The sequence below is a fragment of the Triturus cristatus genome, chromosome 2_1 (genome assembly GCF_964204655.1).
Source record: "Triturus cristatus chromosome 2_1, aTriCri1.1, whole genome shotgun sequence".
NCBI lineage: Eukaryota > Metazoa > Chordata > Amphibia > Caudata > Salamandridae > Triturus > Triturus cristatus.
Genome location: NC_140581.1, coordinates 654,306,680 through 654,334,408, shown reverse-complemented (window position 1 = coordinate 654,334,408; position 27,729 = coordinate 654,306,680). Strand labels below are relative to the sequence as shown.

Sequence of the window (27,729 nt, the reverse complement as noted above, 5' to 3'; positions counted from 1 at the left end):
TTGTTTGCATACATTCAGGGCCATGAGGGGTAAAGTTACACTTTGAAGTAAGTTTACTACCGTTTTGGTGTTCACAGACTATGAGTGTGAATCTACTACTAGTATTCTCATGACGGAGGAGTCTCCACCAGGAGTGCAGAGGCTCCACAGTTGTAAAATTACTAGTAGTTTGTGAATACCAAACCAGTAGTAATCTTACTACACGTGTAGGTTGCCTGTGTGACTCGGGCCCTTGGTGTATAAGCAGAGAAGTGATCTGGGGGCAAGGGGTAGAGGGGAAGGCGTCCTCTTCCAGGGGAGCAGCGATGGGAAGAATGCTAAGACATCACAAAGCCTCTGAACCCTGTGCAGGCAGACCCACTAATGCACCATTAGTCTGCGCAGGTGTGTGCAATGCACTTTCGGTTCCTTTCATGTGTTCTTTTGCCCTCTGCGTGGGGAAGGGGTGTTTGTTTAATTCTAACCTTTTGATGGGAGGAGGACAGGCACAAAGATAAAGGAGCGAACAAATTGGAAAAAGTAATTACCCGTACCCAGCCCCAGGAATCTTAACAGGCCAACCACAACACCAGAGCTCACATAGTGAAATGTAAGAATTCAGCAGGAGAGCCAAAATATGTGAAATTTGAGCTTGGATTGTGCGAGGCCAAGTCTAATGAAGTCTTATTATCAGCCCCGACTCCGCTTTGAAGATTAAACTTTCTTTTAATCTCCCTTGTTTGACAGACGTGTCTGCCAGTGCAGGCTGTAGCAGGCACAGCCGGGCAGGTGGGCACCGGCTGCTGCGCTGCCATGGAGTAGGCTCCCTCCAGTGAAGGGACCCGCTTTTAGTCAGCTGTGTAATTGGGATGGAAGGTGGCCAACCCAATGCCGCACTGTAGGCGCAGTCTTCTGGGAGCCTTGTTCCACCAGACTGGCTGCAAAAAATGGAAGGTTACAAATAATGCGCGGCTCTGGCTGATTTGTAATGAACTGGTAATAAATGAATGGCCTGGCTCCCCATAGCTGGAGACTGCGGAACAGCTTTAACCGGGCGCATGCGACCACATCTTATTTTGAACAGCTCCAGCAAAGCAAAGGCTTGTAATTATCATAATCTAACAATTAGCCCGGCATCCTTTCTCGGTGTTTAATTACCCTGATAAACGGTAATTGAAAAGAGGGCCTAATGACTACAGCAACACTTCTATTTCTAGGCCTGGTTGGGCGCCATCGAATGAGCGGGCCTTACTTACGATTTCACTTGTTCGCACCCCTCCCCTAAGGTATCATCCGCCATGGCAGTCACCCCTGGGGTCGCAGTGGTATCTTCCTTCACTGACTTCAGGTGAGAAAGTAGCACAGCACGATGGTAGAGGTGGAGAGAAAAGGCGCCTGCTGACAATTCAGCAAGCGCGTACCCAGAAGACCTGAAGTCTGTGATGAGATATTGCAGATTTTTGGGACCTGCATCTGTTCTTAGTTGTTGCTCAAAACAAAGTTTGTGCTGGGAAGTAAGGGGCTGTGACAGACATAATTAGATATTGGTATGTGCGGAGTGTTTTGTGAAGAAGCCAGGTTGGTGCAAGTGCTAGGCCCAATTTATTTTAGAAGTGTGCTTGCTGGACTTTCGTTGGTTCCTGTGTATTTGTGTGGGCTGTTTGTGTTTGTAGGAGCGGGAAGACACCTCTAAGAGTAATGAGCCACGGCTGGCACTTTTAACAGTGACTCTGATCTGCTGATCGACGCCATCTTTGCCAGCGTGTATCAATGGGCGCTGCCCATTAAAGAAAACTTAGCCATTCAATGCCGCTCATTGCTGGTTACATTCAAAGAGGAGGTTCAGTCATTGGCAGGGATATGCTGGTCCTGTTCAATTCAGTGACTACGGCTTGGGTTTGAGACACTGCCCCCTGCTGGGTGAACCACTCAGTGAATGTTTGTTATTGTTTTTTTGTGTCGGCATGTTTTATCTTGACATCCCGTGGTGGACATCTGTATTGGGCCCAGTGAAATTTACCGACAGATAATGCACAGCCCCCATTTACTAATGACTTTGATTCAATACCCTCTGCTTGAGTAGCTGACACCCTCAGCCGTACACTCGTTCCTATACTATGCCCTACTTAGGAGTCGGACTAAACATCTTCCATGGACTATATGGTCACCCTCTCGTCCTTTCTGCCGGTCCTATCTCGTAATTCCCATGGTGGTAATGATGGCTCATTAAGTTAAACACTTGCAATGGCATATTCTGCACGAACTGTCGCAAACGAGCTCAAACTCTGCTGCGGCCAATCCAGCTTCTCATCCTTCCAAGGCCTGTAAATGGAGAACCATCAAAACGATGTCCTACTAGTGGCCGATAATTATAGCGCTTCGAGACAGGGAAGCTGTAATACAAAGCTGTACTACTTTGCGACTCCCAGCAAACCTTGTGCGTCCCCAGCATAAAGTAACATTAAACTAATTGTGCTTCAGGCCTTTATTAGTTGAAATGTGTGCTAAGCACGTGGGCGTGCATGCGGTCCAGCTCGGGCTGACGCTGCACGCTGCTGCTCTACGTGCGCGTCCCCGCGCACCAGGCGCCTTTTGTCGCTCATCTCTTGCACTGCAGACATTTCCAGTGAGAGACCTCCCCACGTGGGAGGCAGTGGTTCACATTACTCGCTCAGGATGAGTGCAAGGCATGCTTCTTAGACACCGACGTCGAGAAATGTGATTTAAGCTGGAAGCGTGGGGGTAATTTCAGCGTTTTACCCATCGATAGGCTAGCTGGCTCACAGTGTCACGGGTGCTATTCTTCACAACGGGTTTTATAGAACAAACATATCATTCCTTCTCCCTCCTCTCATGCAACCCCCCCTACCCCCACCTTGCAAAGACCCACAGCAAAAGATGAAGACAGAAAGCAGAGGCACAGAGCCGGCTGCACAACTGAAATTGCATTCCAAATTAATCATCTCTTATTTCAATGGCCAGCCGAGTTATTAAATTGAAGACAGGCCTCTCCTCCGCTGCGGGATTCATAATTATGAAAAAGAATTCATGTGCACAGACTGCGCTTGCATTTGCATTAATGGATAAACAGCGCTTCCAGATTAGGCTCAAAATGTTTTGTCAGTTTCATGTGTGCTTTCTGCTGGAAATGTCACGCATCTTCCTTTTTGTTGTTGCTCATGTCATGGGTGGTGTTTGCTAAATTTAGAAGCAATAAATGGAAGTCTTTAAACAAATCAAATCCCCTTCAGTCATTGGCCGTGGAAGGTGTGAGTGATGGTCACAGGAAGACCTGGGACATCTAAATGACCTGCTGTGTCTCTGCTGTTGTGTGAAGCAGTGGTTGCACCTGGGTGAGCAGCACTGCAAACAATCCGCTGTCTGGTTGATGAAAGTACCCTCGGTTCTGAGGTGTGAACTTTGAGGATATTGGATGGGTCCATGGCTGTCAGAGGGATGTGCCTACGAAGGCAGAAGTACCAGGGATCTGTTGTGGTACATGAACACGTGTGACAGGACAAATAAGAAATAAATAAAACCCCAGCGTCTCTCCCCTCATGTAATGTCCTCCCTTTATTTGCATTAACTAAAAATACACCTTTTCCGTTCATTTCCGTTTTTCCTACCTTCCGCATTTCGATTTCTCCTAGTAGAAGTCGGTCTCATAGTGCGATAGATGTTAGGAGGGGTTGAGTGGAGGACAAATAATGTGATTGATACGTCACAGACGGTTTTAGACACATAGCTGTTGTTTTGATGAAAGAGGTGTCCAGCAGACTCGAGTGGGGATTAGACACTGCAGCTTACATTTCCTACTGTTTTTTGTTAAAGGTTTAATTTTGGGTTTTTTAACTAACAATGCAGCAGTCACTACACGGTAAACACCATTTGCACAACACCTGGTGTCCTAAGGCCAACATTCTGCCAGATATAATATTTTTCAGTGTCAATGAGGGATGGTAAGACACATTACAATCTTTACATGTAGGAAAGAGGGGGGCGCACATCAATTCCGCACACACCCATTACTGCCATTTCTTACTGTTTTTAATGGAGAATAGTACATGATTGTTGTTTTGTGACGGTCGAATGCAAAATAGACACGGCAGTCTATATCTCTATCTGTTTTAGAACCCAGGTAGTACATAGCTTTTGGTATGGTAGTGTGAGAGATGTAGATCAGGGTCGACTGTAGAGTAGACATAGCAGCTTAATTTCTTACTGTTTTAAAACATGGACCGTATATATAACTTTGGGTTTGATAGTGGGAGAGGTTTTGAGCAGGTCCAACTGTAGAGTAGACATTCATTGCAGCTTACTTACTTGCTTACTGTTTTTGACAGAGGGTGGTACATAACTTTTGGTTTGACAGTGCGAGAGGAGTCAATCAGGGTCGAGTGTAGGGTAGACAGTGCAGCTCACCTACAGTTTTTGATGGCAGGATGGAGTGTAGTGTAGATATTGCTGCTAACTCTTCTACTGTTTTTGATAGAGGGTGGTATGTAACTCTGATAATGCCAGCGGTGTTAAGCAGGGTTGGATGCAGAGTAGACATTGCAGCTTACCGCCTTAGATGTACCTAACATTCGATTTGATAGCGTAAGAGGTGCTGACCAGGATCGAGCGTAAAGTAGACATTGCATCTTAATTTCTTACTGTTTTTGGCAGAAGATGGTACATAACATTTGGTTTGACAGTCCACACAGTGTCAATCACAGTCGAGTATAGAGTAGACCGTGAAGCTTACTTAATATTTTAGCTGGATGCTGGTGCATAACTTTCAGCTTGATAGTGGGAGAGGTGTCGGGCAGGATTGAGTGTAGCGAAGATATTGCAGCTAACTTTCTTACTGATTTTTACAGAGAGTGGTTTACAACTAGGTCTCCCTGTTTTCTATTTTTACAGATTTTTACAGATAAATACAGTCAGAAAACATTTATTTTTGTGTCTGTATTTATTTTAAAATGTGGATAAAAGCGGATATTGGGTTGTTTTTTGAGTAATTCCAAATTCTGTCTCCCATGACTGCTAAGACCATTGCTGTGTGGGTTGATAGGAAAGGGGGTTAAAAAAGAAAGGGATTTTAGAAAAGATGCTTTAACAGCAGTAGATATACACAAGGCTGATTCTGTAATTTGCATGTTTTCTTATAAGTGCATTGATTTAACTTCAGTGGGTGTTCCTAGCACTGAAACCTGTCAGGCATTCAAGCATGAGGGCATATTTACCGGTTAAATAAACGTGGGAATATACTAATTTCAGCTTTATTTTTTCACAAAGACCAAAATAAATATGGATAAATACAGATAAAATTAGCAAAAATGAATGTGGATAAATACAGACGGAAATGTCAAAAAAATAAATACCATAAAACTGGGAGCCCTATTTATAACTAATAATGCAAGAGCTGTCAATCAGGGTTAAATGTAGAGATATTGCAGCTTACTGTCTTAGAAGGAGAGTGATACGTAACTTTCGCTTTGATAGTGTAAAATGTGTTGAGCTGTGTTCAGGGTAGGGTAGATATTGCAGCTTACTTTCTTACTGCCTCTGAAGGAGAGTGGTACGTAACTTGCGACTTGATAGTGCAAGAGGTGTTGTGCAGGATCGAGCATGTGGAGTAGACACTGCAGCTTACTTTCTTACTGTCTCGGAAGGTGAGTGGTACGTAACTTGAGATTTGATAGTGCAAGATGTGTAGAGCAGGTTCAAGTGTAGAGCAGACCTTGCATCTTACTTTCTTACTGTCTCAGAATGAGATTGATACATAACTTGCGATTTGATAGTGCAAGAGGTGTCGAGCAGGTTCAAGTGTAGAGTAGACATTGCATCTTACTTTCTTACTGTATCAGAAAGTGAGTAGTACGTAACTTGCGATTTGATAGTGTAAGAGGTGTCGAGCAGGTTCACGTGTAGACATTGCATCTTACTTTATGACTGTCATAGATGGAGAGTGGTACGTAACTTGCGATTTGAACAGGGTTGAGTGTAGAGTAGACATTGCAGCTTGCATCTCTGACTGTTTTAGACTCTGGATTGTAGAGCATCATCACTATCAATCAGAATCCTTTACCCATGACGGCGATAAGGAAGTGTTGCTTTCATTCGATATTTCAGACCGCCTGTGAATGTCGTACGGTGTGTGCTAGTTAGCAGCTCTACTAGAAGCGTGGCACAGGCAGGCGAGTAGAACCATCTTTCTTTATCATTCGCTTGACACTGATTCCACTCTGCGGGATCGACTGTGGCTACGCGACTGCATAGAATATGGCAGGCATATAACTTTTTCGGCTTCTAGTGCCTTAATAACCACACTAACTCACTTCTGCTATGCTTCTTTCTATTTTTATGGAAGGGATGAGACATATTGTATGGGGTTTTAGAATGCAATCCGTACATGTTTCCCCTGGAGCAGGTTCACTGCTGCTCTAGCAGTATTCGCAATATGCCAATTTAGACTGCTTTAAATATGCACCATCTCCTTTTATAGGTACTTAAATGTAAATGCGTTTTGGCCATCGGGGCTGCCGAATGAACGAACAGACACCGCAGGGAGACGTGATAAAAATATACTAAGAGAAAAAGAAGACCTCAGCACACTCCAAACTCCTCAACAAGGTTTTTGCGGTGATTGTGTCTGTTTACGGCTTCCAGTTCCATCTGTTTGGTGACAGCACAGAGAAATGCGAGCACCTGAAGCATAGCATGTGGTTTGTATTCTTTCAGCCTGCTGGTACGATCAGCGCTTTGCTTGTTTTGCGGAGGCGATACTCTGGTCTCGTAGAAGCTAGCAACAAACGAGATTGTAACTGTAGGTCACTATTGAATACACTAGTAGTGTTCATACAGAGTTCTAACAGGAGGTTTATTGGTGGTCATTTCCAATTATAACTGCAAAAAAGTGCTTCTTGCTGAGCATGCGTGCCGTGAGCGTGGCTGCTGTGAAACACTGGTTCACCTGTAGAAAGAGGATGCTCCGAAAGAACAAATCTCGCAAAACATGGCCTCTGCAAGATGCATTTTTAAAGTATTTTGGAGACACAGTAAAAGTTTATGACACTTACAAATAAAAATGAAATGCTGCAGAACACATGCATTTAAAACCTGCATCAGTGAGTGGGTTTAAAGTTAAAGAAGTGAAAATGGATTCAGTTGTTTGCATCAATGAATCCTATGTAAACTGAGTCATTACAGTGACAGTGGCTGATGAATTTGTGAAACAAAGATGACTACACTAATTTATCAGTACAGTAATTCAGATAACAAAAGAATTGGTGACAGGTTAATAGCTTGAAATGGTTCAAATTGGAAGGATGATCAAAATAAAGACTTGTTTGAGAAATGCACCACACAGATATTGGCTAAGATTCCTAATAGTATTGACAACAAATATTTGGTCCACTCCACTACTGTTCAGTGCAATTTCACTCTCCTGTGATCAATGGCTTCCAACATAAACATCTGATTATACTCTAAGATTACAATAATGCTGCAGGTCTGAACGCGTTCGCCTGAGGCTTAGCGGGACAGAAAAGGTTCAAGCAAGCCTAGGCCATGCACAGTAACTCCTTCTCGAAGGGACATTGAGGGCAATACACGAGATGATTTGAGTTGCTGTGTGCAACTAATAGAATAACTTTGATGTGAGCCACATTTCTTTCTCCTTCTCTTCGGCGTGGCTACGCTGTAGGGGTCCACTCGTCAGTCGCAGCACCACTGTTTGGTCCACTTGCGGACACAGCTGTGGTGATAAGCGTGCATTAAGTGGTACAGTGTTCATTCAGTAAATTATGTGGATATGAATATAGTTGGTATCTGTGAATAGCACATGGCAGTGGGATCCTAACTCCTATCTAAATCTTGACACATGTTTATTTTTGTTGTAACAAACTTCAGTGAATTGGTTTATTAAAAGAGATATTTGGAGAGCTGCCTAAGACAGCCATCATTGTACTTTGGAAGACATGTCTTACAGAAAGGTTGCTGTTTACTGATCAGGCATGATCTTGTGTGATACTTTACTGTCTGTGAAAAACTATTCTTCTGACAGAGGTTGCTACTTGAATTTAAATCAGCAATACATTACTTTCTAAAGAGTAATTGTTTCCAACTCTTTTACTTAACTACAATAGCGATAATGGCCAAACTGTGTGCTGCTCCAAGTGAGTGCCATGGGTTTATAGTGGTGTAGCTGAGAAAACCCCCTCAGTGAGAGGGGCGGTAATGTTTTCTATGGACTTTTGAGAGCACTCATCTTAAGCATCTGGGTAGTTAATGGCCATTAGTAAGAATCTTTGGAAATGCATTTTATGACTTTCAGTATAATAAGTGACATTGCGAGATTTTGGACTCAAACATACGTTGGGCAAAAAACACAACACTTCTGCTGCTAATTTACTATGTTTAGTTTTCATACTGATTCATTTCACAGGACACCTAGGAGAGAGGAAATAGTATCACCTTCCAAATCAATCACCTACATTTTTTCACATGCGCCATGATGAAAATACATCTTGCTGTGATCTGGAAGTCCGACAGGAGTCCACGTAGAGAAACTGAAGTACTGAATGATGGAATTGGAGTCACAGATCAGGTCGAGATGGCAGCACTTAAATTCAGCCCATCTGTTCACCCCCCTGCAGAGAAATTCCCACTAAAATATTCAATAAAGCATCAGTTATGGCCCTTAAAGTAAAATACATAAGGGTGGTGCTTGATAATGCCCTTGCAATGGTCCTAATGTTGCAACATTGGATGTAAAGATCTGTCATGAGTCATTTGACTTCAGACTACCTGAAATGCATAGTGATGGGTTTTATAATGAACTCTGAGCTGAGGTCTGCCAACATACCATACCTATACATTAAAAGCTGATTACAAAATGCAGAAGGTGGGAATGTGACGCGTAGTTTATTGCTTGTTTGCCTGGGTGGTCATGTATTGTCAGCTCACAAGAATATGGAAGTGCCCAAGTCTTAAACATAAGTGTCATTTGAGTGTGACAGCATCTTCCATCAAAGACAACATTTCCTTCTACTCTGGTCTCCCCATTCATGCTCCAGCCTACTAGAGAAGCATGTGTGGTCTTCGCATGTCTTCTCTCCACTGTAGGTTATGGAGTTTGTGTCCTGAGTCATTTCAGTTTAAGTTTAGGTCCTTGTTGCAAATCTTGCCTTGTCAGTTCTAGATTGGGTTTATTCATGACATTGTGCATGCAGTTTGACATCATGCCGCTCAGCGAGACCCATATTGTTTGTTACTCTCTTACTCCGGTCCAATTAATGCAAAACAATATGCATTGTAGAAAGTAAATCGATGCGTACAGAAGGAAATTAAACAATAAAACCAATTAGTAAAACATATGGAGCCAAGACTCCCCGTAGTATAATGTGAGGGTGACAGGTGCCCCAAAAAGGAAGAAAGATCACATCTTGAAAATGCTGTTCACAAGCTTGTGAAATCAGTTAAGTGCCATGAAAACTGGAAACTGCACGAGTTTGACATAGCACACTAAGCCTCTGCTAATCCACCACCACCTGGCACCCTTCTGATAACAATAATAATTCAAATTGCGGGATTAAGACGCCAGATAGTATTCTACAACTTGTACAAACTGTAAAAAACGTTTTTTGAAAATGTATATACTAATTTCTTTCCATAATTGCACCAGTCTATAGAAGAAAAGAAGGCGGCAAGGCTTTGGTAGACCTAAGATCTGCTTACAGCAGCCGCACACAGCAGGCTGCATTTGCTTGCAGCCATTACAACAGGCCTTCTATCCTCTCCTTTAGACATTACATGTTTTTTCCAAAGACGCTGCCGGTTTTAAAAACATCCCAGTGCCTTACAGTGTAGCCATGCATTCCTGAGGACCAGTTGTTACATTTTCCCCCACAAGCACAAAAGATTCCTTAGCTCACTTGATGACTACAAGTAATCATTATAATGTACACAGAAGTGAAGTTCAATCTTTTTTTAGCAGTGTGCCTACACAGATAAGGCAGGTCTAAGAGGTTTGCTAGACCGATTCTCCTCTATCATAGATTACCAATAAAGCATTCCTAAAGTGTAAGAGACCCGGCCAGACACCTTTTGGGGTGGCCTTTGAGAGTACACTCTCTTTGCACTCTTGCTGTTTACATCTAGTAGTGATGAACAGGAGTAAGAGTAGTAGTGGATAGAACGCGGTAAGAAAGGGCGGAAGGCGCTATTTAAAGATTAATACCCGAGAACATGTAATAACGGGGAGGGATTTTAGGGGTCATCCTGGACACTAGTCTTTATCAGAATACAGCAACACTGTCAGTGTAGGGCTGCAATGAAGACCACAAGCCATGACGTCAGAGAATGACTATACGGTTGCACTTAATTTAAACAATGAGTGAACGTGTTTGATTGAAATGAGCCGGGTAGCACACGGAAATCATACATGGAAGATTTAAAATGCCTGATTGGAAGAGAGTTTTAAGAAAAACAAGGGTACCCCAATACGTGAACCTTGGGTGAAATATGCGGTAAAAAAACAAATGATTGGAAGAAAGACCCTCGGTCGTGTCACTACATCGAAAAAAGGAGTCTAAAGCAAAGGTACATTGATAAGGAATGGGAAGTTATAGATTGGCGGTTGAGATCGTTCAACAAGTACCCCTGATCAAGAGATACGGTGAGATGGGATCAATCTAAAACAATGCACACCGAGTGTCATGCTGGTGGTATGCACTGAACAGGTACCATTTTATGCCAGTGGTTTAGACAGCTTTGAAGGTGGGGTTCGGATGTGCAGGGGAGAGGTTTAGTATGGGAGGTTAAAAACAGAGCAGCATACATACAATGACAGGGTGGAGACTTTCCGTTTAGATTCAAATTAGTGATTACTGGAGAATACAGCATCGATTTCCCACATGCTGTACAATGTACGTTTGCCGCTCAATCCATTTGAATATATGCGAAGCCCCCTGACACACATTCGATCTAGTTATATAAAGCAGACCAATAACTAAATGAATGGATACAATCGTGTCCTGGGGACCTTTGAATGTTATACCGTGGCCTAGGCTACGGAATTGAGAAGGAAAGTTTGGGCATAAGATAGGGCGTGATAAAAGTTAGCAATCATGATGGTAACAAAGCTGGGAAGTTTAATATTTTATGTGTTGTCTATCTTTTAGTTGTATTTGATCAAAAACTCAATAAAATATTCTGAACATAAAAACTGGGGAGTCTTAGCCTAAATTGATTGTGTTATTATAGTGAACAAAATAATGTACATTTAATTCGCCACTGTTCGTTTCTTGTGATTTCTACTGCATTAAAAGTGATTTTATTGAGACAATTGATGGTGAAATTCGCCAGCAGTATTATCGCGCTGAGAAGCCTAAAGCTCAGCACTCTGTGGACGACCAATCACTGTCCGCTTTCAGCTGCCCTCCTGCGGGTGCTCATCGAAAGGGTCAAATGTCGTGAACCCTCGGGACGGCGGCTGCATGTTCGACAGAGAGGTGTTACCCCCTTCTTTTATGATCGGTGTCCCGGGTCCGCGAGCCCACTGCCTCGCAGGCCACACTCTGTATTCTCCACCACACCTTGCGAGGCGGCTGCAGACATTCATTCATCCGTCCTCCCGCTCTTAAGAGTAAGTGGTCGCCGCTCTCCGAGGCTGTTCGCGCCGCCCCACTCCTCCCCCATCATAGTCCATGTGAGGAAAAGTACATCTGTTGGCTCGAAATAAAATTGCTTTGTGCGCCGAGGAAAAAAAAATCCATTCCGTAAAACAATGGTGCCTTCCTAAATGACTACCTTGAACTGTCAAAAGAGCAATTTTTGGGATGCTGTAAGGTTATACATTGAATAGGCTTCTGCGGCGCGTTCGCGCGCTCCACAGCCCGGCGTGCACGCGCTGGTGACAAAGGAGAGGCCGGACATTTATATGCCATATTTCACCCTCCGCGGCTTTGTGTAAAGGCGGGCGTCTTTCTGCTGACAGCTTTCATAAGTGCCAGAGGACGCACATATCTCTCCAGCTAATGATTTAGATAAATGTGAATTCTTGTAAAATGACTTCAGTTCAGGGCGGCTTTTCGAGGAAATCGCAGGGCCGTCCTTTGGATAGGCGCGCGCGGGGAGATAAGGGGCTTTCGCCCAGGATCCTTCAGCAGGTCCGTGTTTTGTTTTTGTATTTCATAAGCTCGGAATGGCTTCGGATATGTGGCAGAAAACCTCTCTTGTTCTAGATGCGTCCACGCGGGGTGAAGAGATCACCGCTCCGTTGCAAAAATCACAAGGAAAGGTCGAGATGACAAATTGGAGTCTCGCCGGGGGCGCGTGGACGTGTTCCTCGGCAGGAACGAGGCATTACAGTGAAACCTGCCATTATTCTTTTATTTTCTTGTGGGTCACGTAAGATGCCCCAGTCCACGTCATAACCTGCTGGGAGGGCCGCAGAGATGGTGGCATGACACGGGCATCGGCTTCCATGTTAAGTGCTGCACTATGTGGGATGCTGAAATAGAGCCTGGAGGAAAGACCTGAGGCCATATTCCAAATAGGGCCCGCACGCCATGTACGCCCCCAGGGCCCCGTATGTAATTTGATTCCTGGCACAGATGACAAAAACTTGCCTTGGTGACAAAAACTGAAGTAGATTTCTTTTTTCAAAACCTGTGGCTGTATTTCCGCATCAGGGGATGTCTGTGGGTGAGGAGTATTTCTCAATTACTTGTGTTTCTGTATAGCTGCCTACATGGACGGTGTGGGCACCAGGAAAGGTGCAGTAAAAAATGTCATCAGATCGTGTCTAAGGCATTTAGGAGCCGCTAGGCCTAGTCTGCATTATACAATATTCTCCCTACTCCCGCCTGTGTTTGAGGGGAGCAGTCGTAGATCAGAGGACACACCACTGTAGGTACCCACCAGAAGGAAAAAGACCCAGGCCGCCATGTCAACAGATCCTGCCAGCCTCCCCTCCCAGGATATCTGATAGTGGGAAGCAGTGGTATTTGAGGGAGCACCAGCTGCTTGATGGTTCGCAGCATGGTTTTAGAAGTAATCACAGCACAGAGACAGCACTAACCTCAGTAATCAATAATATCCATGTTCAGGTTGATGCAGGGCACACCACACTGTTGATCCTTCTTGACCTTACCGCAGCCTTTGATACTCTATCTCCCATGAGACTGGTGGAACGGCTCAGGGAGATAGGGGTTGGGGGCATGGCCCACAAGCTACTTACCTCCTTCCTTAGTGATCGGGCACAAATTGTGAAAATGGGTCCATTTTACTCGGCTCCCAACCGTCTGTTATGTGGAGTCCCGCAGGGCTCTTCTTTGAGCCCGACCCTTTTCAAAGTTTATGTTGCCCCACTGGCCAGAGCTGGCAGATCCTTTGGGTTGGAGGTGTTGTCCTATGCCGAAGACACGCAAATCATGGTGCCTGTTACCCACAGCATCAAGGAATCTGCCAGTAACTTCAAAAGCTGTATGCAGGCAGTCTCCTCTTGGATGGTTGAGAACTATCTTAAACTCAACGGGGACAAAATAGAGGCCTTGATCTTTGGAAACCAACAGAATGTTTGGTCGAGTGATTGGTGGCCAGATACGCTTGGTTCTTGTCCTTGTCCTGTATCACTTGGAAAGAATCTAGGGGTCATAGTGGACAATTCTCTCTCTCGGAGCCTTCAGATTAATAGAACGGTGTCCACCTGCTTTGGGATTATTAGGATTCTCAGGAAAGTTTCCCATTTCCTTTCCTTCGCTTCCCGAAAGCAGGCAGTTATTGCCTTAGTGCAGTCCAGACTGGACTATTGTAATGCCCCTTATTTGAGCATTAATAAGGGCCTTGTGCGTTGTCTGCAGCTAGTGCAGAGCTGCCCTGGCTCCCTTCAAATCGAAGAATTTTGTTCAAGGCTCTTTACTCACAAGGCTTTTTATGACCTAGCCTCAGGTGGTATGAAAGGGCTTTTTCAGCGCTATGTTCCCTCTAAACAGCTTAGATCATCCAGTAAAAATCTGCTGGTAGTTCCTAGGTTTAAGAGTGTTAAATAGGGAGGCGGAGCCTTCTCCATCACTGCTGCTGGGCTCTGGACTTCCCTCCCTGCTGATATTTCTGGGCATGTGTCTCACTCTGTCCCGCAAAGATCTGAAGACCTGGCTTTTTACAGGTACTCCAGTCTGAGCCCTACTTTTATTTCTGTCCGACAGCCCCTCCCGCAGAGCCTTGACGCCTTTGGGCTAAGTTTGCGCTTTAGAAGACTAATATTCATTCATTCATTCAGTGGTATAAGAGATGTGTAACAGGGGTGTAACAGACTTCTGCTGTACAGGTCAGGAGCGCTGCAAACCTCTACACGTGCTCTACTCTACTCATGTTTGTGGTGATATGGGCAACTCTGTGCGGTATGGCATAGGTCCTCCATTGTCAAATCTGACCAGTTTTCACAGACTTACCCTTCTCACAGTGAACTATAACTTCTGCCCACCATCTTCAAAAAGACTGCTTTGGCCATACAAAAATACTCAACTCGACCCATGACTTAAACAATCTAATGATGAGGGTAGGCTCATGCTCACTTCAGCAGTGACAGCTGCTACTTAACGGAGGTGGCAGGGCGAGGGTGTAAAAAGTCACTTGCGGGCCGGCTGCCGCCTCTCAGTCCTCTTCGGTCAACTCCAGAAGCAGGGAGCAGAACGCTCACAGGCTCCCTGACTCCCTTAGCCAATCATAACGTTGCTGTCACCAGCATGACAGCAGCGCTGTGATTGGTCTGAGCACCATGGTTCAGCGCTCAGAGAGGGACTGGGACTCTGTGCATGTTCTCCCTCCAGGCTGTGCAATTCACCCGGGTGGAGAACATGCTTAGTGCGCATGACTGTTTTCCTGGCCCACCGGCCAAACCGTAATGTGCGCTTAAGAGGGTGCCCATAATTCCTCCCCCTGCTCCTGTGACAGCACAGCCCGCCCGCACCTAAAATGTAAATCAGCTGAGCCAGGACGGAAAAATAAAATGATAACAACATTGCGTTACCATTTTATTTTCCCTTTTTGAACTGCTTGCAGAGCAGAGGGGTAACGCTCCTCCGCCGTAGCGGAAGAGCCGCCGCTGCACACAGGTGCTGGGTACCAGAATGTGTTTTCATTATGCATCGCCCTGCTCGAACATCTAAAACTCCTTGTGTGATCTTATTAATTAAATGCTTCGACCATAAGCCAATCTCATTTGGCACTGGTTCAGAGCCTTGAGGTTAGGCAGGATGCCAGGAGTTCACCTGAAATCCTTTCATAGTAATGTCACAACCTCTCCCGGTGTTCTTTGGCACGGCCGTTACATTACTGACACGTTTTTGTCAAAGCATTATTGTTTTTTCTTGCATCTTAAACAGCTGCTAGCAATGTAGAAATAAAGAAATGTACAGTTCTGCCGAAGGTAAAGTCAGGGTGATCTACTGGAGCCAAGCCTGTGTGTACCAGAGAAATTAGAAATTCTGCTTTTTGCGGCACTGGAGCAGCCGACTGAGGCATCAGGCAGTGCCTGAACACAGTCTGAAGGATAACATGAGTGAGTTTGTTTTGAGGTAGCGTAAGAAGGTAAAGACTGATGCGCCGTCCCGGTAGAGCGCGTTCATTTAACCCCTTCAGTGCCCATGATGAGATAGTCTCATCATGGAGCGCGGTTGCGCTGTGCCCATGACGAGACTATCTCGTCATGAACCCCGCCCGCTAATGAAACGCCCGGCACAGGGCGTGGAAAGGGCGGGGCACAGAAGGGGTTAAAGCCCGGTTAACACAATATGACGTTCTCACAGTTGTCAACCTTTGGAGGCTTTTGTAACGGGGATTTAGAACAAGACTCAAAATGTGTTTTCCTTCTTCATGTTTTCAGTGTCTGGAGCGCTGTACTAGATTGGGAGGACTTATGTGATACAGAACATTGGTGGCATATGCAGGAATGTTGGAGATTGCAAAAGTTGATGCATGAGGTGGCATTGCAAGCTTGCACTTCCGAGAAGCTTAGTGTTCACTGATCCCTGTTTTCGAGTTGGAAGATTTGCATCTGTGTCACTGTGCCAGTGACTTTTAGGTCTGGCGCCAGCCAACACCTTTTGATTTTAGTAAAAAGATGTGCATAATGTATTTTACGTTGAGGGGCTCCCAGTAAGCCCTCTTCTTTCATTGGTCAGTTGCTGTGCCATTTAAAAAGAAATTCCACCGCTAAGGTATACTGCATGGGGCAGTGGGTCAGCCCACTTCAGTTGTTGGCTAACTTCACTGTGGATAACAACATTCTGCTCTTTCACAAGGATCACACAAACACACAAAGTAGTTCCTTTAGCACCAGGGCTACAGCTGCAATATGTGCATGTTTAAGCCAAAAACGTATTTTTGCTTTAAGCAAATGTTTTCTTTTTTATATTGGTGAGTGCCCAGCACTTCCCGCAACAATTATACATTTAAGGGGAAAAAATGACAGAGCAAGCATCAACAAAACCAAAAGGCTGTCAGCCAGGTCTTGGCTTATTGTGTGCATCATCAAGTTGTCCTATGGGAACATTTGTGTAACTCAGAAACTATTTGATTTCAGGAAACCTCTGATCTCTTTCCACTTTGCCCTCTCAATACAGTTGCGAAAAAATTCCTACATCTCACCTCTAGCTTGAAACCCTGCTTGTCCTTGAGTGATTTCCACAACTTATCCTCACCTCCCATTAACCCTGTACACTTCCAATAAGCCCAAAGGACCCACCCTATGCCATAGCATTGGAACTGTAACTGAATAAACATGAGCTAGGGGATTTTTCTCCTTATCCTGAAATGTAGTTGAGATATCTCTCCTCATGGGTGCAGTCTAAACCATGTAAATTTATTGCTATGCATATTATCAACTGCAAAATATGTAAATGTTATGGGTATATCTGATGTTGGCATCCAATGCCTCTAGAGGACTAACAGTTGTGCCCTGCTTCTTCTTTTTGATGCCAGGTTCATGGGGGGCGATTACCACATCGACGTCTGCATCAACGACTATCTGGATGTGTTCTGCCCTCATTACGAGGACTCCGTGCCTGAAGACAAGACTGAGCGATATGTCCTCTACATGGTGAACTATGATGGCTACAGGTCTTGCGATCACACCTCCAAGGGCTTCAAGAGGTGGGAGTGCAACCGCCCGCACTCGCCAAACGGGCCGCTGAAGTTCTCAGAGAAATTCCAGCTCTTCACCCCCTTCTCCTTGGGGTTTGAGTTCAGACCCGGCAGAGAATACTACTACATTTGTGAGTATATAGACACAGCCCTTGCAGTTTGCTGCTAGAAGAACACCAACTTAGTTGTAGGTGTTTTAGTGATGTTTCTATGACCTATATATGTCACTGTACACCATCACACCTCAGTTATAGTAGCATAAATACTTATTTTTCCCCACTCATGCATCTGCATACCATCATGTAGTTTTAGCAGCATTAGTAGTATGGTGCTCTTGGAATATTTTGGAAATTAGGCACAAGTGTGATGTGATGTGCAGAATGGCAGCATTCTTGAAGGACACAGATAGTTTTCTTTCAATTCATTGACTGCGTTCTGCATGGTGCGGTCTGTGACTTTCCAACAAGACTCCAAGTGTTCCATCCACAGTTGTCCGCATGCTAATAGCCGCAGGCTGTAGAGCGACAATGGCCCAGCTACTGTAGCCTCGTCTTTATAGTTGACCTTTGTACTCTGCAGCAGCCATTAAAGCCCATTTCATCAAAGACATGCAGTATACGGGCGGCTTCTCGCCTTCAGACGTGTCTCATCCACATTTGAGTGTTTTTATACCCACCGGAAGATGTCCTGCCTGCGGATAGGGTGTGATAGACTCCTCCTTCTGCTAGAATGGGAGGTCTTAGCACAGTAAATTAAATCTCTTAAGCAACGCATTTTCCTCTTTATTTTGAATCTTACTGAAAAAAACACACAAAGGCAGCTTAAGAGCCAATATATGAAGTATTTCCAGGAGATAATTATTCAGTAGAAAAAATGTGATTTACTTCCAGTGCCTAATTCGTAAAACTTTAGGTGCCAGGGCCCTCATTAGAAGGCCACTTCCGATTGTACCACATATTGCCTCTGTCAGCACTGCGAATTACAGTAACACCATAACTACTAACCATCACACTCTTACAAGTGTCACAGTTCTGATTATTCCAGGCCCCCGTAGCTATAAGAATGGCTTTGGCAGCATGTAATAGTCATTTTTAATGTATATTTAATAATTAATAAACATCTGTTGTTGTGCTTGTTTCTAAATTAGACAACCAGCGCCACCATGTGTCAGACTTTCATAAGTGCCGTTGTTGACAATTAAGTGTCGGTGTCTTGCACCAGAAACCACCAGGTCAAATTAAGCACTGAATATTGCTGCGAGAAAATGTAAAGCATGCACATATGTGGCAATGTTTTTGCTAACCCCCATTTGAACAGACTACAGAAATCCAAGGGCAAAGTTAACGCTCATGTGAAGTTCCAGGGAGCCCACATGTGGTCACAGGTACTTAGACTTTGCATTCCTGAGCTAAGCAGATCAAAGAATCTGGATTAGCAAATACAGAATCACAATTTTTAAAGCTCCGAATATACATAGTAATTGGTCACTGGAATCACCAACTGTAGTCTCCACTTGTAGTGTTCTTGCAAGAGAATGTATAATTGCTTTCCGGTGACTAATTAATATGTAACTTATCGCAGTACATCTAAAGAAGAACAAATTCAAGCAGAGCATCACATTTGAGGAAACCTAGATCATTCTCAGCCTTATGGAAAGTCAATTCTGTTTGTTCGCTCATTCTTTATCAGCAGGCTCCTCCCTCGGTGAATCAGTTTACCAGAAGAGTCCAGCCTTCTCTGCCTACTGAATTCATCTATGACGGTGAAAGGACAGAACTTGCTGAAGGACAGAGAAACTTCGGAATGCATTGCTCTGCTTTTAATTACATATATTTTAAGATTCAATAGTTAGGCCCTCAATTTGAGTTTGGTGGACAGTGTACTCCACCACAAATGTGGCAGAGTACCTCTTCATCAAACTGATGGTCTGTCCGCACTATTTAGAGTTAGGCTTTCTGCTGGTGGGGTCCCTACTAGCTCTTCTGGCAGAAGCCTTACTCCGACAGTCCAATGGACTTGTGGCTCAGTGTAGGTAACGGAGCCTGGCCATTCAATTTAGGGCAGACAATCGGTGATAGATTTTTAATATCTGTTTGAACCACTTAGGAAAGCGTGGCAGTCACAAACGGAAAAAAAAAGTATCCCTACACCATGGGAGAGAAAACTTTCATAGTGTCAGCGTCATTCATGCTTTGTTGTACAAAAAGAAATTGTCACTTTAGGAGTTTTCTTTTGTAAAGCAAAGAAGTTGGCTGCATGGAACATGGTGGTCGCTCAGCAAACTTTCAGTGCCCTCAGAGGACCTGTCGTGCTGTTGGGGATTCCTCTCAAGACAGAGAGATCTCTGCCAGGCAGGTAGAAGTCCCTTAATATAGTAGGATGTGGTCCACCAGGGCAGTAGAGGTTCTTAACTCTACCCAACTGGCAGATGGCGTGCCTCTCACCAGTGTCTCCTTGAGGGTCTTTGTCTTAGCACAACGGGATCTCACTTTCACATCACACCCAGCTTGTTCGTTCCAGTGTTATTCCTCGGTGGTGTTGCTGCTACACTAACACTTTCTCAATTTGGAAATTCGTAGTGTTTCATCTTCTTCATGGTCATCACTTGAAAAGAAATTATATTATTTCTCCCTTCTCCCATTTTCACAGGAAAAAGGTTGTTGTTTTAAAGTGTTAATTCTTGTTTTTAAAGGTCATCTCAGATTTCCTTCTCAACCAGGAGATGCTGCTCCCTTTGTACATTCATATATTTCGATAATTCTGAGACCCATTTGTATTAGAAAGTACATTTTTAGTTTATTATACCCCTTTAGGGTGTTCCCATTCAGATGAGTCTGTCAACGTGCAACAAGGGCAGAGCATTTACCTCTGGCTTTCCAATGGCACATACCCATTGGAGACAAATGTTGGCCAACCGACCACATGGACTACTCCTCACGCCCGATATTTGGAGCTTCCCTTTCTTCTTTTCGAAATGTGATTGGCCTTCACCTGCTGCCTTCAAAAAACCCTTATGAGTATTGACTTCTCAAACTGTTGGTAATACATGGAAAACCTGCCCACCCAGTAGTAAATATATATGAATGTTCTTTGGGCACTGTTCATTGACAACGCCGCACTCCAGATACGGTAAAAATTGGTGGTCCACGGACATCATTTTTCTTCAAGCCGCAGCCCTGTTGCTTGAGTATGGAGGGGTTTCTAAGCATCAGAATGTTCACATCTGTTGCCTTGTGATCTTCTGATCAGTATTGAGAAGGATGCTCTTCCGCTGCGAGTTGCTTCTTGTTTGCGGCCCAGATGTCACTACGTGCCTTCACTCTGAAAATACATTTCTTCCAGTAACTTCTTTTTTTTATTTGAACAAACATCTTTGCAGATCCATCACATTTTTCCAAATAACAGAAGTTGTCTTCTGTACAGTGCACATTCACCCAAGTTTTTTTTTGGCGCTATGTATTAGAAGTCTTACTCAGTGGAGCTCCTTTTATTGACATTGGAAGGATGAAAGGCTGATTGGATCATTTGGAATTTGGACGTGTGGCGGTGGGATCCATCACAGATCACCGCAGTGGAAGTATTATTTCACTGAGTCATCTGTCTGGCCAAGATGAGATTTTGAAATAATATTTTTGAATGATGGTGTCGCTGAAGATGCTGTTCTAAAGGCATTCATGAATGTCTATTTGCTGTCATGTGTCGTAAAGGATTATCTAGTGAACATCTCAAGAGAACACGCAAGGCATTTAAAACCTTGGAATATATGTCAATGAGTCACTTCTCTTGAGGAAACGCGTGTGTGTGTGCGCGTGCGTCTGTGTATGTGTGTATACACACTCCTGTTTTTCTTCTCTTGGAAAGGGAATCAAAATGACCTTTAAAATACATTTATGTCTAGCCTGAAGTGAAGATTAAAGAACTACTCACGATAGGGAAAAAAGCAAGAAGGAGGCGAAATAAGCAGTGAACCTGTTAAGGAGAAACCTGAAACCATTGCCAGAGTCTTAATAGATTTTGACGTCGGTGGTGCTGTTCAAATTCTCCAAGGTAATATTAAAAGCTGTTGAATAATTTGGAGCTCAGCAGGAATTCTCGACACACTTATGAGGATTTTAAAAAACATTGGTCCCTGTTGTCAGTTTTTCAAAGCTATTGTCCTCTTGGTAATAGAATGAAAAAATAATTATGATCTGTATTAACTTTTGCAAAATGCAAAACACAGATGGAGAACATGCGAAAACGCTGAGGGGGGCATTCCTGTTATTCTCAGCTTCTTCCAGTGCTTTCTGAGCTTGGCTCAGTCAGCGGCATAGCTAGCATGCCCATTCATGCACCGTGTTCTGGTTGGTAGGGTGAGATGATGCGAATATCCAGTACCTGCCCGCGCGTGCCATCAGCCGCCATTCTGCCTCAGTGAGTTTGCAGCGTATTTGTTGCCATAAACCACTGGCTACATATAATTAGTTATTATTAAGATGGGAACAATACAAGCTAGGCAATTTTAACAGTAAAACATAAAAGTAATGGACAGCCGAATAAACTAGCGTAAGTACGCGTGAAAGGCACAGTTAAAGACGCTACAATATGCCATAAACTCAGGGGTCCAAGACAATCTGGAAGACCACCACCTTAAGAAGGTCCAAACTTCCTTAGCAGGTCTGTATTATTAAAAAGAGTTGTTGACTTTTCTTTCTCTGGTAATTGTGACAACCTTGTCAGAGGCAATTTTGCGAACTAATAACCAGACACTATGCAGTTTTATCTTTTCAGAATTGCTGTAGTGGATGTTAGCTTTAGTATTATAGCTATAGCCCTTCTGTGAATGTCAGGGAATTTCAGTGAAGTCGAAGTTTATCTCAAAGAAAACATACATGCACACAAAGTGTTTTAGGATATCAAAACCAGCATCAGACCAAGCTCAAGCAGGCATAAAAATGCATGAGCATGTAAGAGAAATCCTAAAAGTATACTAAGAGTAAAACAACCATATATTCATAAAAAACATATGTTGCCCTGAAAATGTGTGCAAATGGAGCACCTTTATTGAAGCTTCTTAATGTTGAGGACTCCTTCATAGCCTCCTGTTATGTGTTGTAAGAGCAGTAAAATACAATTGTTGGCTAGATAGACCTATGTTGGACATTCTTGAGCTTGAAACAACATGATATTCATGAATACTGGCCAGCAGTTTTTCATTTACTCTCTATGGTACAACCAATATCCTTCAATCACTTATTCTTCTTCGGAACTGAAATCTGATGATGTCCTTAAGTCAAATACTGTTGTCGATATTCCTTCCAGCTCGGAGACGGGTGAGTTGGTGAATTTGTATTTGAACTCTATCCCAGTTTTCCTTCTTAATTAAGTTTAGAATGTTCTGGAAAAAAGGAGTGATCAATGGCTTCCAATAGTTTACACGTGCTTGCCGGTTGTTACCAGGCTCAACATAAATAGACCTTGTCTAATCATTCAGGCGCTCTTCACTTGGTAAAAAGCTCTATATTTGCACAGTTCCTCATAATTTTTTCCTCACATTACCAACCTGTCACTGAGGGTCTGTATCTCTCCTGATTTACTTTCCCGGCTCCACCCCGCACAGTAGATGCTTTACATTACATTAGATGCCTTCACTATGAGTAGAACGTCCATGTCTTGGAACTTGTGGAGGGAGAATCTATAATACTAAATCCTCCGCTGGATTGTATTACATAACCTAACATGCATTCTGAAGAGAAGCAAGCCTTAGGTTGGCTCATTATACAAGCTAACTTCATGTCATCTGCATGGTTGCAAAAATATAATAATTTGTGCTGCACAAAATACAAACGTTATAGAAAAGTGTCTTTCAGCAAAATCTTTCATGACTTCTTAGTGGTGCACCCTGGGAACAAACTTTATATTAACTTCTCAGAAATATGGTTGAATGCCCACATGCTTTTGAATATTTAGAAATACTGTATTTCATTTCTGTAAGTGCAAAAACTCATTAATGTATAGAAAACCTAATATGCACTTGTATGTCTGCCCTAACCTGAAATTGTGCAGCCTTGCATTGGAAGGTAACTAAACAAACATTGGCAATGCCAGTCAGTATTGCTTATACACACAAGAGAGACCAATTAGCATTGCCAATGCTTGTTTATAGTAGTGTGTCAAGACTGGTGTTGTATCTTCCACATTGCTGGAGCAGTGTTCTGGTTACCACTAGGTGGCACTGGAAGGCAGCAAACTGGTGCTGTTTAAACGTGGCTCTGTTTACAAAGCAGGAAGGAGGAACAGGAAGAATGACAAATCTACAGATTTCTAAACCAAAGACAGAAAGGGAGGAAATCAATAAATAGGAACAAGGCAACTAATATTTACATGAAAGCCATCCAGTCTTGAACAATAGTGGTCTCTGTGCAGTATGGTATACAATGCTGTCTCTTGACAGACATCTGGAGCTGTCTGTTGCAAAATAGCAAAAATAGAAGCTAGAATAATGAATGTGGCTGTTGTTCTGATGTGCTGTGATACTGCTACTCTCATTTTAAAATATTACTAAGTTGGTAATGACCTTTCGTTTATTAAACGGATGATGCTTAAGGAAGACAGTAAAATACTTAGATTGAACCGCATGTTTGACAATAGCTGTGCTGAAGAAATAGGTTTCATATTCATCCACATGGTAAAGAATCTATACATGCTCATTGATGGTCAACTGGCCGTATATGCAGTTTGTTGCAATAACTGGTAAGGGCTTCGTTCATCTTGGAACTTTGATGTATAAGGTCCCTCTATTAATCTTCCTGTGTAGAGTTCAAGCTGTCTAGACACTTTTTAATTTGTGGTTTAACGGTGCAATTAACAGCATTTATCTGTTGCATGGTTTGCCCTCTGCAGGACTGGGATATTGTATTCCCTAGCACTATAGCCATTGCGTGTTTATTAATAACAAGATAGGTGATGTTGCAATGCCCTTATGAACTTTGCCTTTAATCTAATGGGTTTCTCTTCAAGAAACTGAAATGTTGCCTAAAGATATGGACACTACAGCCCTTATAATCAGTGTCAAGATGCCCACCTACTTTAAGCAGGAACAAAATTGGTGGGTCAATCCACCACGTGAGTAAGCTCTCCATGTGTCAATCTGTCAAGGCCACTGAGAACCATTTTATCTTCAGAAAGTTACTAAAGACTCACATTTACCTGCATAATCCATGTGTTTTCTTTGTTGTTCAATCCTAGCACCAAAACCCATTCTTTCCAAACGCGTGCTCAAGAAAACCAGTACAACATAACCCAACAATAAAAAGACAGAAGAAAAATGTCAAAGACAGAGAATTATATGTAGAATAACATTGCTGTAGTCACAAGCGAATGGAACACAAAATCTTTGAAACCTGAAAAAATACTTGGTTTCACGTACAAGTGAAGATGGTATTCATTTTTGTCAATATTATATTTCTAATTAACTCAAAGATTTACTGATGGTGGTGTACATGGACTGAAACATTGTAAATACTCGACCTTCATGTTGCTACAAGTTATTGTGTTTACACCAGCTCCCTTCTGTCTGTGTTGATCATCTGTTAATATGCTGACAGCAGCAAAACAGCCAATGGCCTTTTGTGTTCTGAGACGATGTACCTATTGGATGTCACTTCATGATATGTCAAAAAAGTTCTCTCTGCTTCATCACTTCTTGTCCTTTCTCACCATGATCAGGCGTGCCCGTGGCACCACAGAGGGCATCTGTGACCTTTACAGGTGGAGGTAAAGCCTACAGAATAGACGTGCCTTTTGCCAGGGATGTATGGTGACCCACTTCCCGGTTTCGGCGGAGCGGGGTAGGTCTACAAACCACCCTTGGGCGACAGAACTTAGGCTAACACGCCACCCCAAGAGGCTCGCCAAGTACCGACTGGAGCGGCACTTTCCAATACGTTAGGCCATTCCATAACGGAAGTGTCTAGTTTTTCCGACACTTACCTAGGGTAGTTTTTATCCAGATATCACTGTAAATAACTAGCCACACACCCTCACAATCTTGTAGATAGTTTATTTCACCGGTCCTGATGAATTGCCGCTGGATCCCCCTGACCTTGTAGGCATGAAACATGTTGACCACCTGAGCAGAGTAGAGTAGTCCCTGACCCATTTAGTCAAGACCACCGCCTCTCATTTCATTTTTAATAGGGTGGTTTACTGACCGAATAAAATCCAATATTCAGACTAACCAACCCCGTTTTAATACACACTCACTAACATCTACACCTACCTGGCCCTCACTTGCACTCACCTTCGGCAAGGAACAAAAGATCTCCGCCAAAGAGCCCCATCCTTGGGTGCCCGTCGGGAATTGCAGCGCCGACCCGACGAGGAGCAAAACCCAGATGATGAAGCATGACACCTAGCTTGCTGGGTGTGTGAGGGTTTTAGTTCCACCAATGTGGGTTCCCCCACCCTACACAAGCTAGTACCCCTTCAGGCTTACTAGACATTGCTCCCCACTTTGTCTTATTTCCAAGGATGAGTGTACTCTGCACACTCTTATACAAATAGAGGAACTGTATACCCTTTCTGTCTAAACGACTCACTGATGGGGCCAGTTTAAATGTGTATCTTGCCTGACTGTGGCTTTATTCTCACGTGCATCCTGTCTGCTTTCAGTCCTCAACTAGTCAGGAGGCTGTTGCTGCACCTTTGCCAATAACATCAGTTACTTAGGCAGATGCAATATGTTCTCTTTGTATTCATTTCTCTTCTACAATGCACAGCCCCACTCTTGCAAGCCTTCACTCTCCTGTGTTGACCACTGAGGTCCATAAATGATGGTGGTACTGGCGTAGGATCCTTTACATTTGTTTAATGCCTATTACATATTACAGCCCATTAAACATTGCAGCATGCCTGTCACTGTTTAAAATAGTACACAGTGTATACATGTATCCCACATCCTTGCATCTGTGTGGCCAATATTGATTATTTATCAATGATATTCGTCAAACATGGACCTAGCGTAGCTCTTCACACCTGACTGGCCCAAAGTACCTACAAGAGCGTTTCGCTTGGTATATGCCAAGTAGAAACCTTAGATCCAGCTCTTTACGCTTTGTTAACACTTCCAGATTTAACAAAGCTAGATGGGGGGGGGGGGGAGGGGGGTAGGGCCTTCTCCATATGTGAAGGTAAATGGTGGAGCCTACTCCCTCTCTCGCTGCAAGGTCGAGCCTCCCTGAAGAAATTTAGAAAGCAGTTGAAAACATGGCTGTACACGGAAGTAGTAGAATAGGCTGCCGCATGCACCAGGTTCGGCCCTGCTGACTCTACAGTGTTCTATTTTCTGCCCTCTCTTTCTTTCTTTTCCTCTCTTTTCTTTAGCGCTATGACACCCTCGAGTATGTGCGCACTTCATAAAATTATTTTCATTAATTAATTCTTTTATTTCATTCATGCACATGTAACAAGGACATGCAACAAATGAAGGTAGCAACATAGAGAGCAGTGGTATAAATCCTTCAGATGGATTCTGTATAGGTTGGTTTGTAGGTCTTTCGGCACAATACCCATATGGAGTTTGCGATGTTATGCTATGTTAACACATTCATAAAGTACATGGGTACTCCATTCCGAGAGTCCCCGCGCTAAGATTCCACACTGATCGATCTGAGAGGATTCCACCTTCAGCGACTGTGACAATAGATTTGAGCTGATTATATTAATGACATGTTTTAGAAATGTAAAAATTAAATCCAGATAAAATAATATTTTAGTATGAGAATAGTACCCCTACTAAGTTATTATGCCTTATTGTATTTATGAACTGTCGCAGTTATAAACTGCTGCTGTTGTTCTGTAGTTCTAGACAGTGTTGGAAAGTTTGCCAGCAGGATTTGTGGAATGTCCTGAACGCGCATCCTCACTTTTGATGAAATGTACAGGAGTGTCAGTCGTGTTCATTCCAGCTCAGAGAAGAAACAGATTCTGAACCTCAGTTGCAAATTATTAAGATGTTTTTAAAATAAAGCCGCAAGCAAATGTATTTTGTGTGAAATTGTACAGAGTTCATAATGGTGACATGTTTATTCCACCAGGAATGTGTGAAATGAAGCAACTCGATTCTTTCGATAGCCGTGGCCCAGACCTCTTCTCTGAGGTCACCTTGCCGACTAACTTCTTAGTGATTCCGGATTTAGGCGGTGCGTTGCATGAGGTTGTGTCTGAGAACAGAAATTCTTGGTTTGACACATTCCACTTCTGGGCCTGGTAGAATTTCAGGGTATCTCTTCACGCCTAGGGGTACACTTAGGAGTTTAGAGAGAAATTCTGACACATGAATGGCATGAATTCAGTGTATATTATGGAAATGCACTTTATGTAAATCTATTCGCGGAATATGCCGTGATTACTAGATAAGGGTTAACCCTTATTCAACTGATTTAATGGACGATTTACTAGTACATGGGGAAGAAAAACATAGTGAAAAAAATGCACAACAGCAGTATCTGGATTAATTCTTTTTTTGTTGTACCGCATTGACAAAAATGTTTTACCAGAGCACTAGTATTAAGTTTTTGTTACACAGTTTCTGTATCCTGCGCTAAAATATGTCTAGTTAAGACTTTCTACTGCAAA

At 43.3% G+C, this 27,729-nt stretch overlaps 1 protein-coding gene across 3 annotated transcripts in view; it reads left to right on the top strand.

Moving 5' to 3' along the window:
• The window catches only part of EFNA5 (ephrin A5), a 405,801-nt gene that overhangs the window by 263,258 nt on the left and 114,814 nt on the right, over positions 1-27,729 (top strand). For all 3 annotated transcript variants that reach the window (XM_085632573.1, XM_085632574.1, XM_085632575.1), the window contains exon 2: positions 16,951-17,243. In XM_085632573.1, the coding sequence (XP_085488699.1) occupies positions 16,951-17,243 (293 nt within the window). The remainder of the gene's footprint in view (positions 1-16,950; positions 17,244-27,729) is intronic.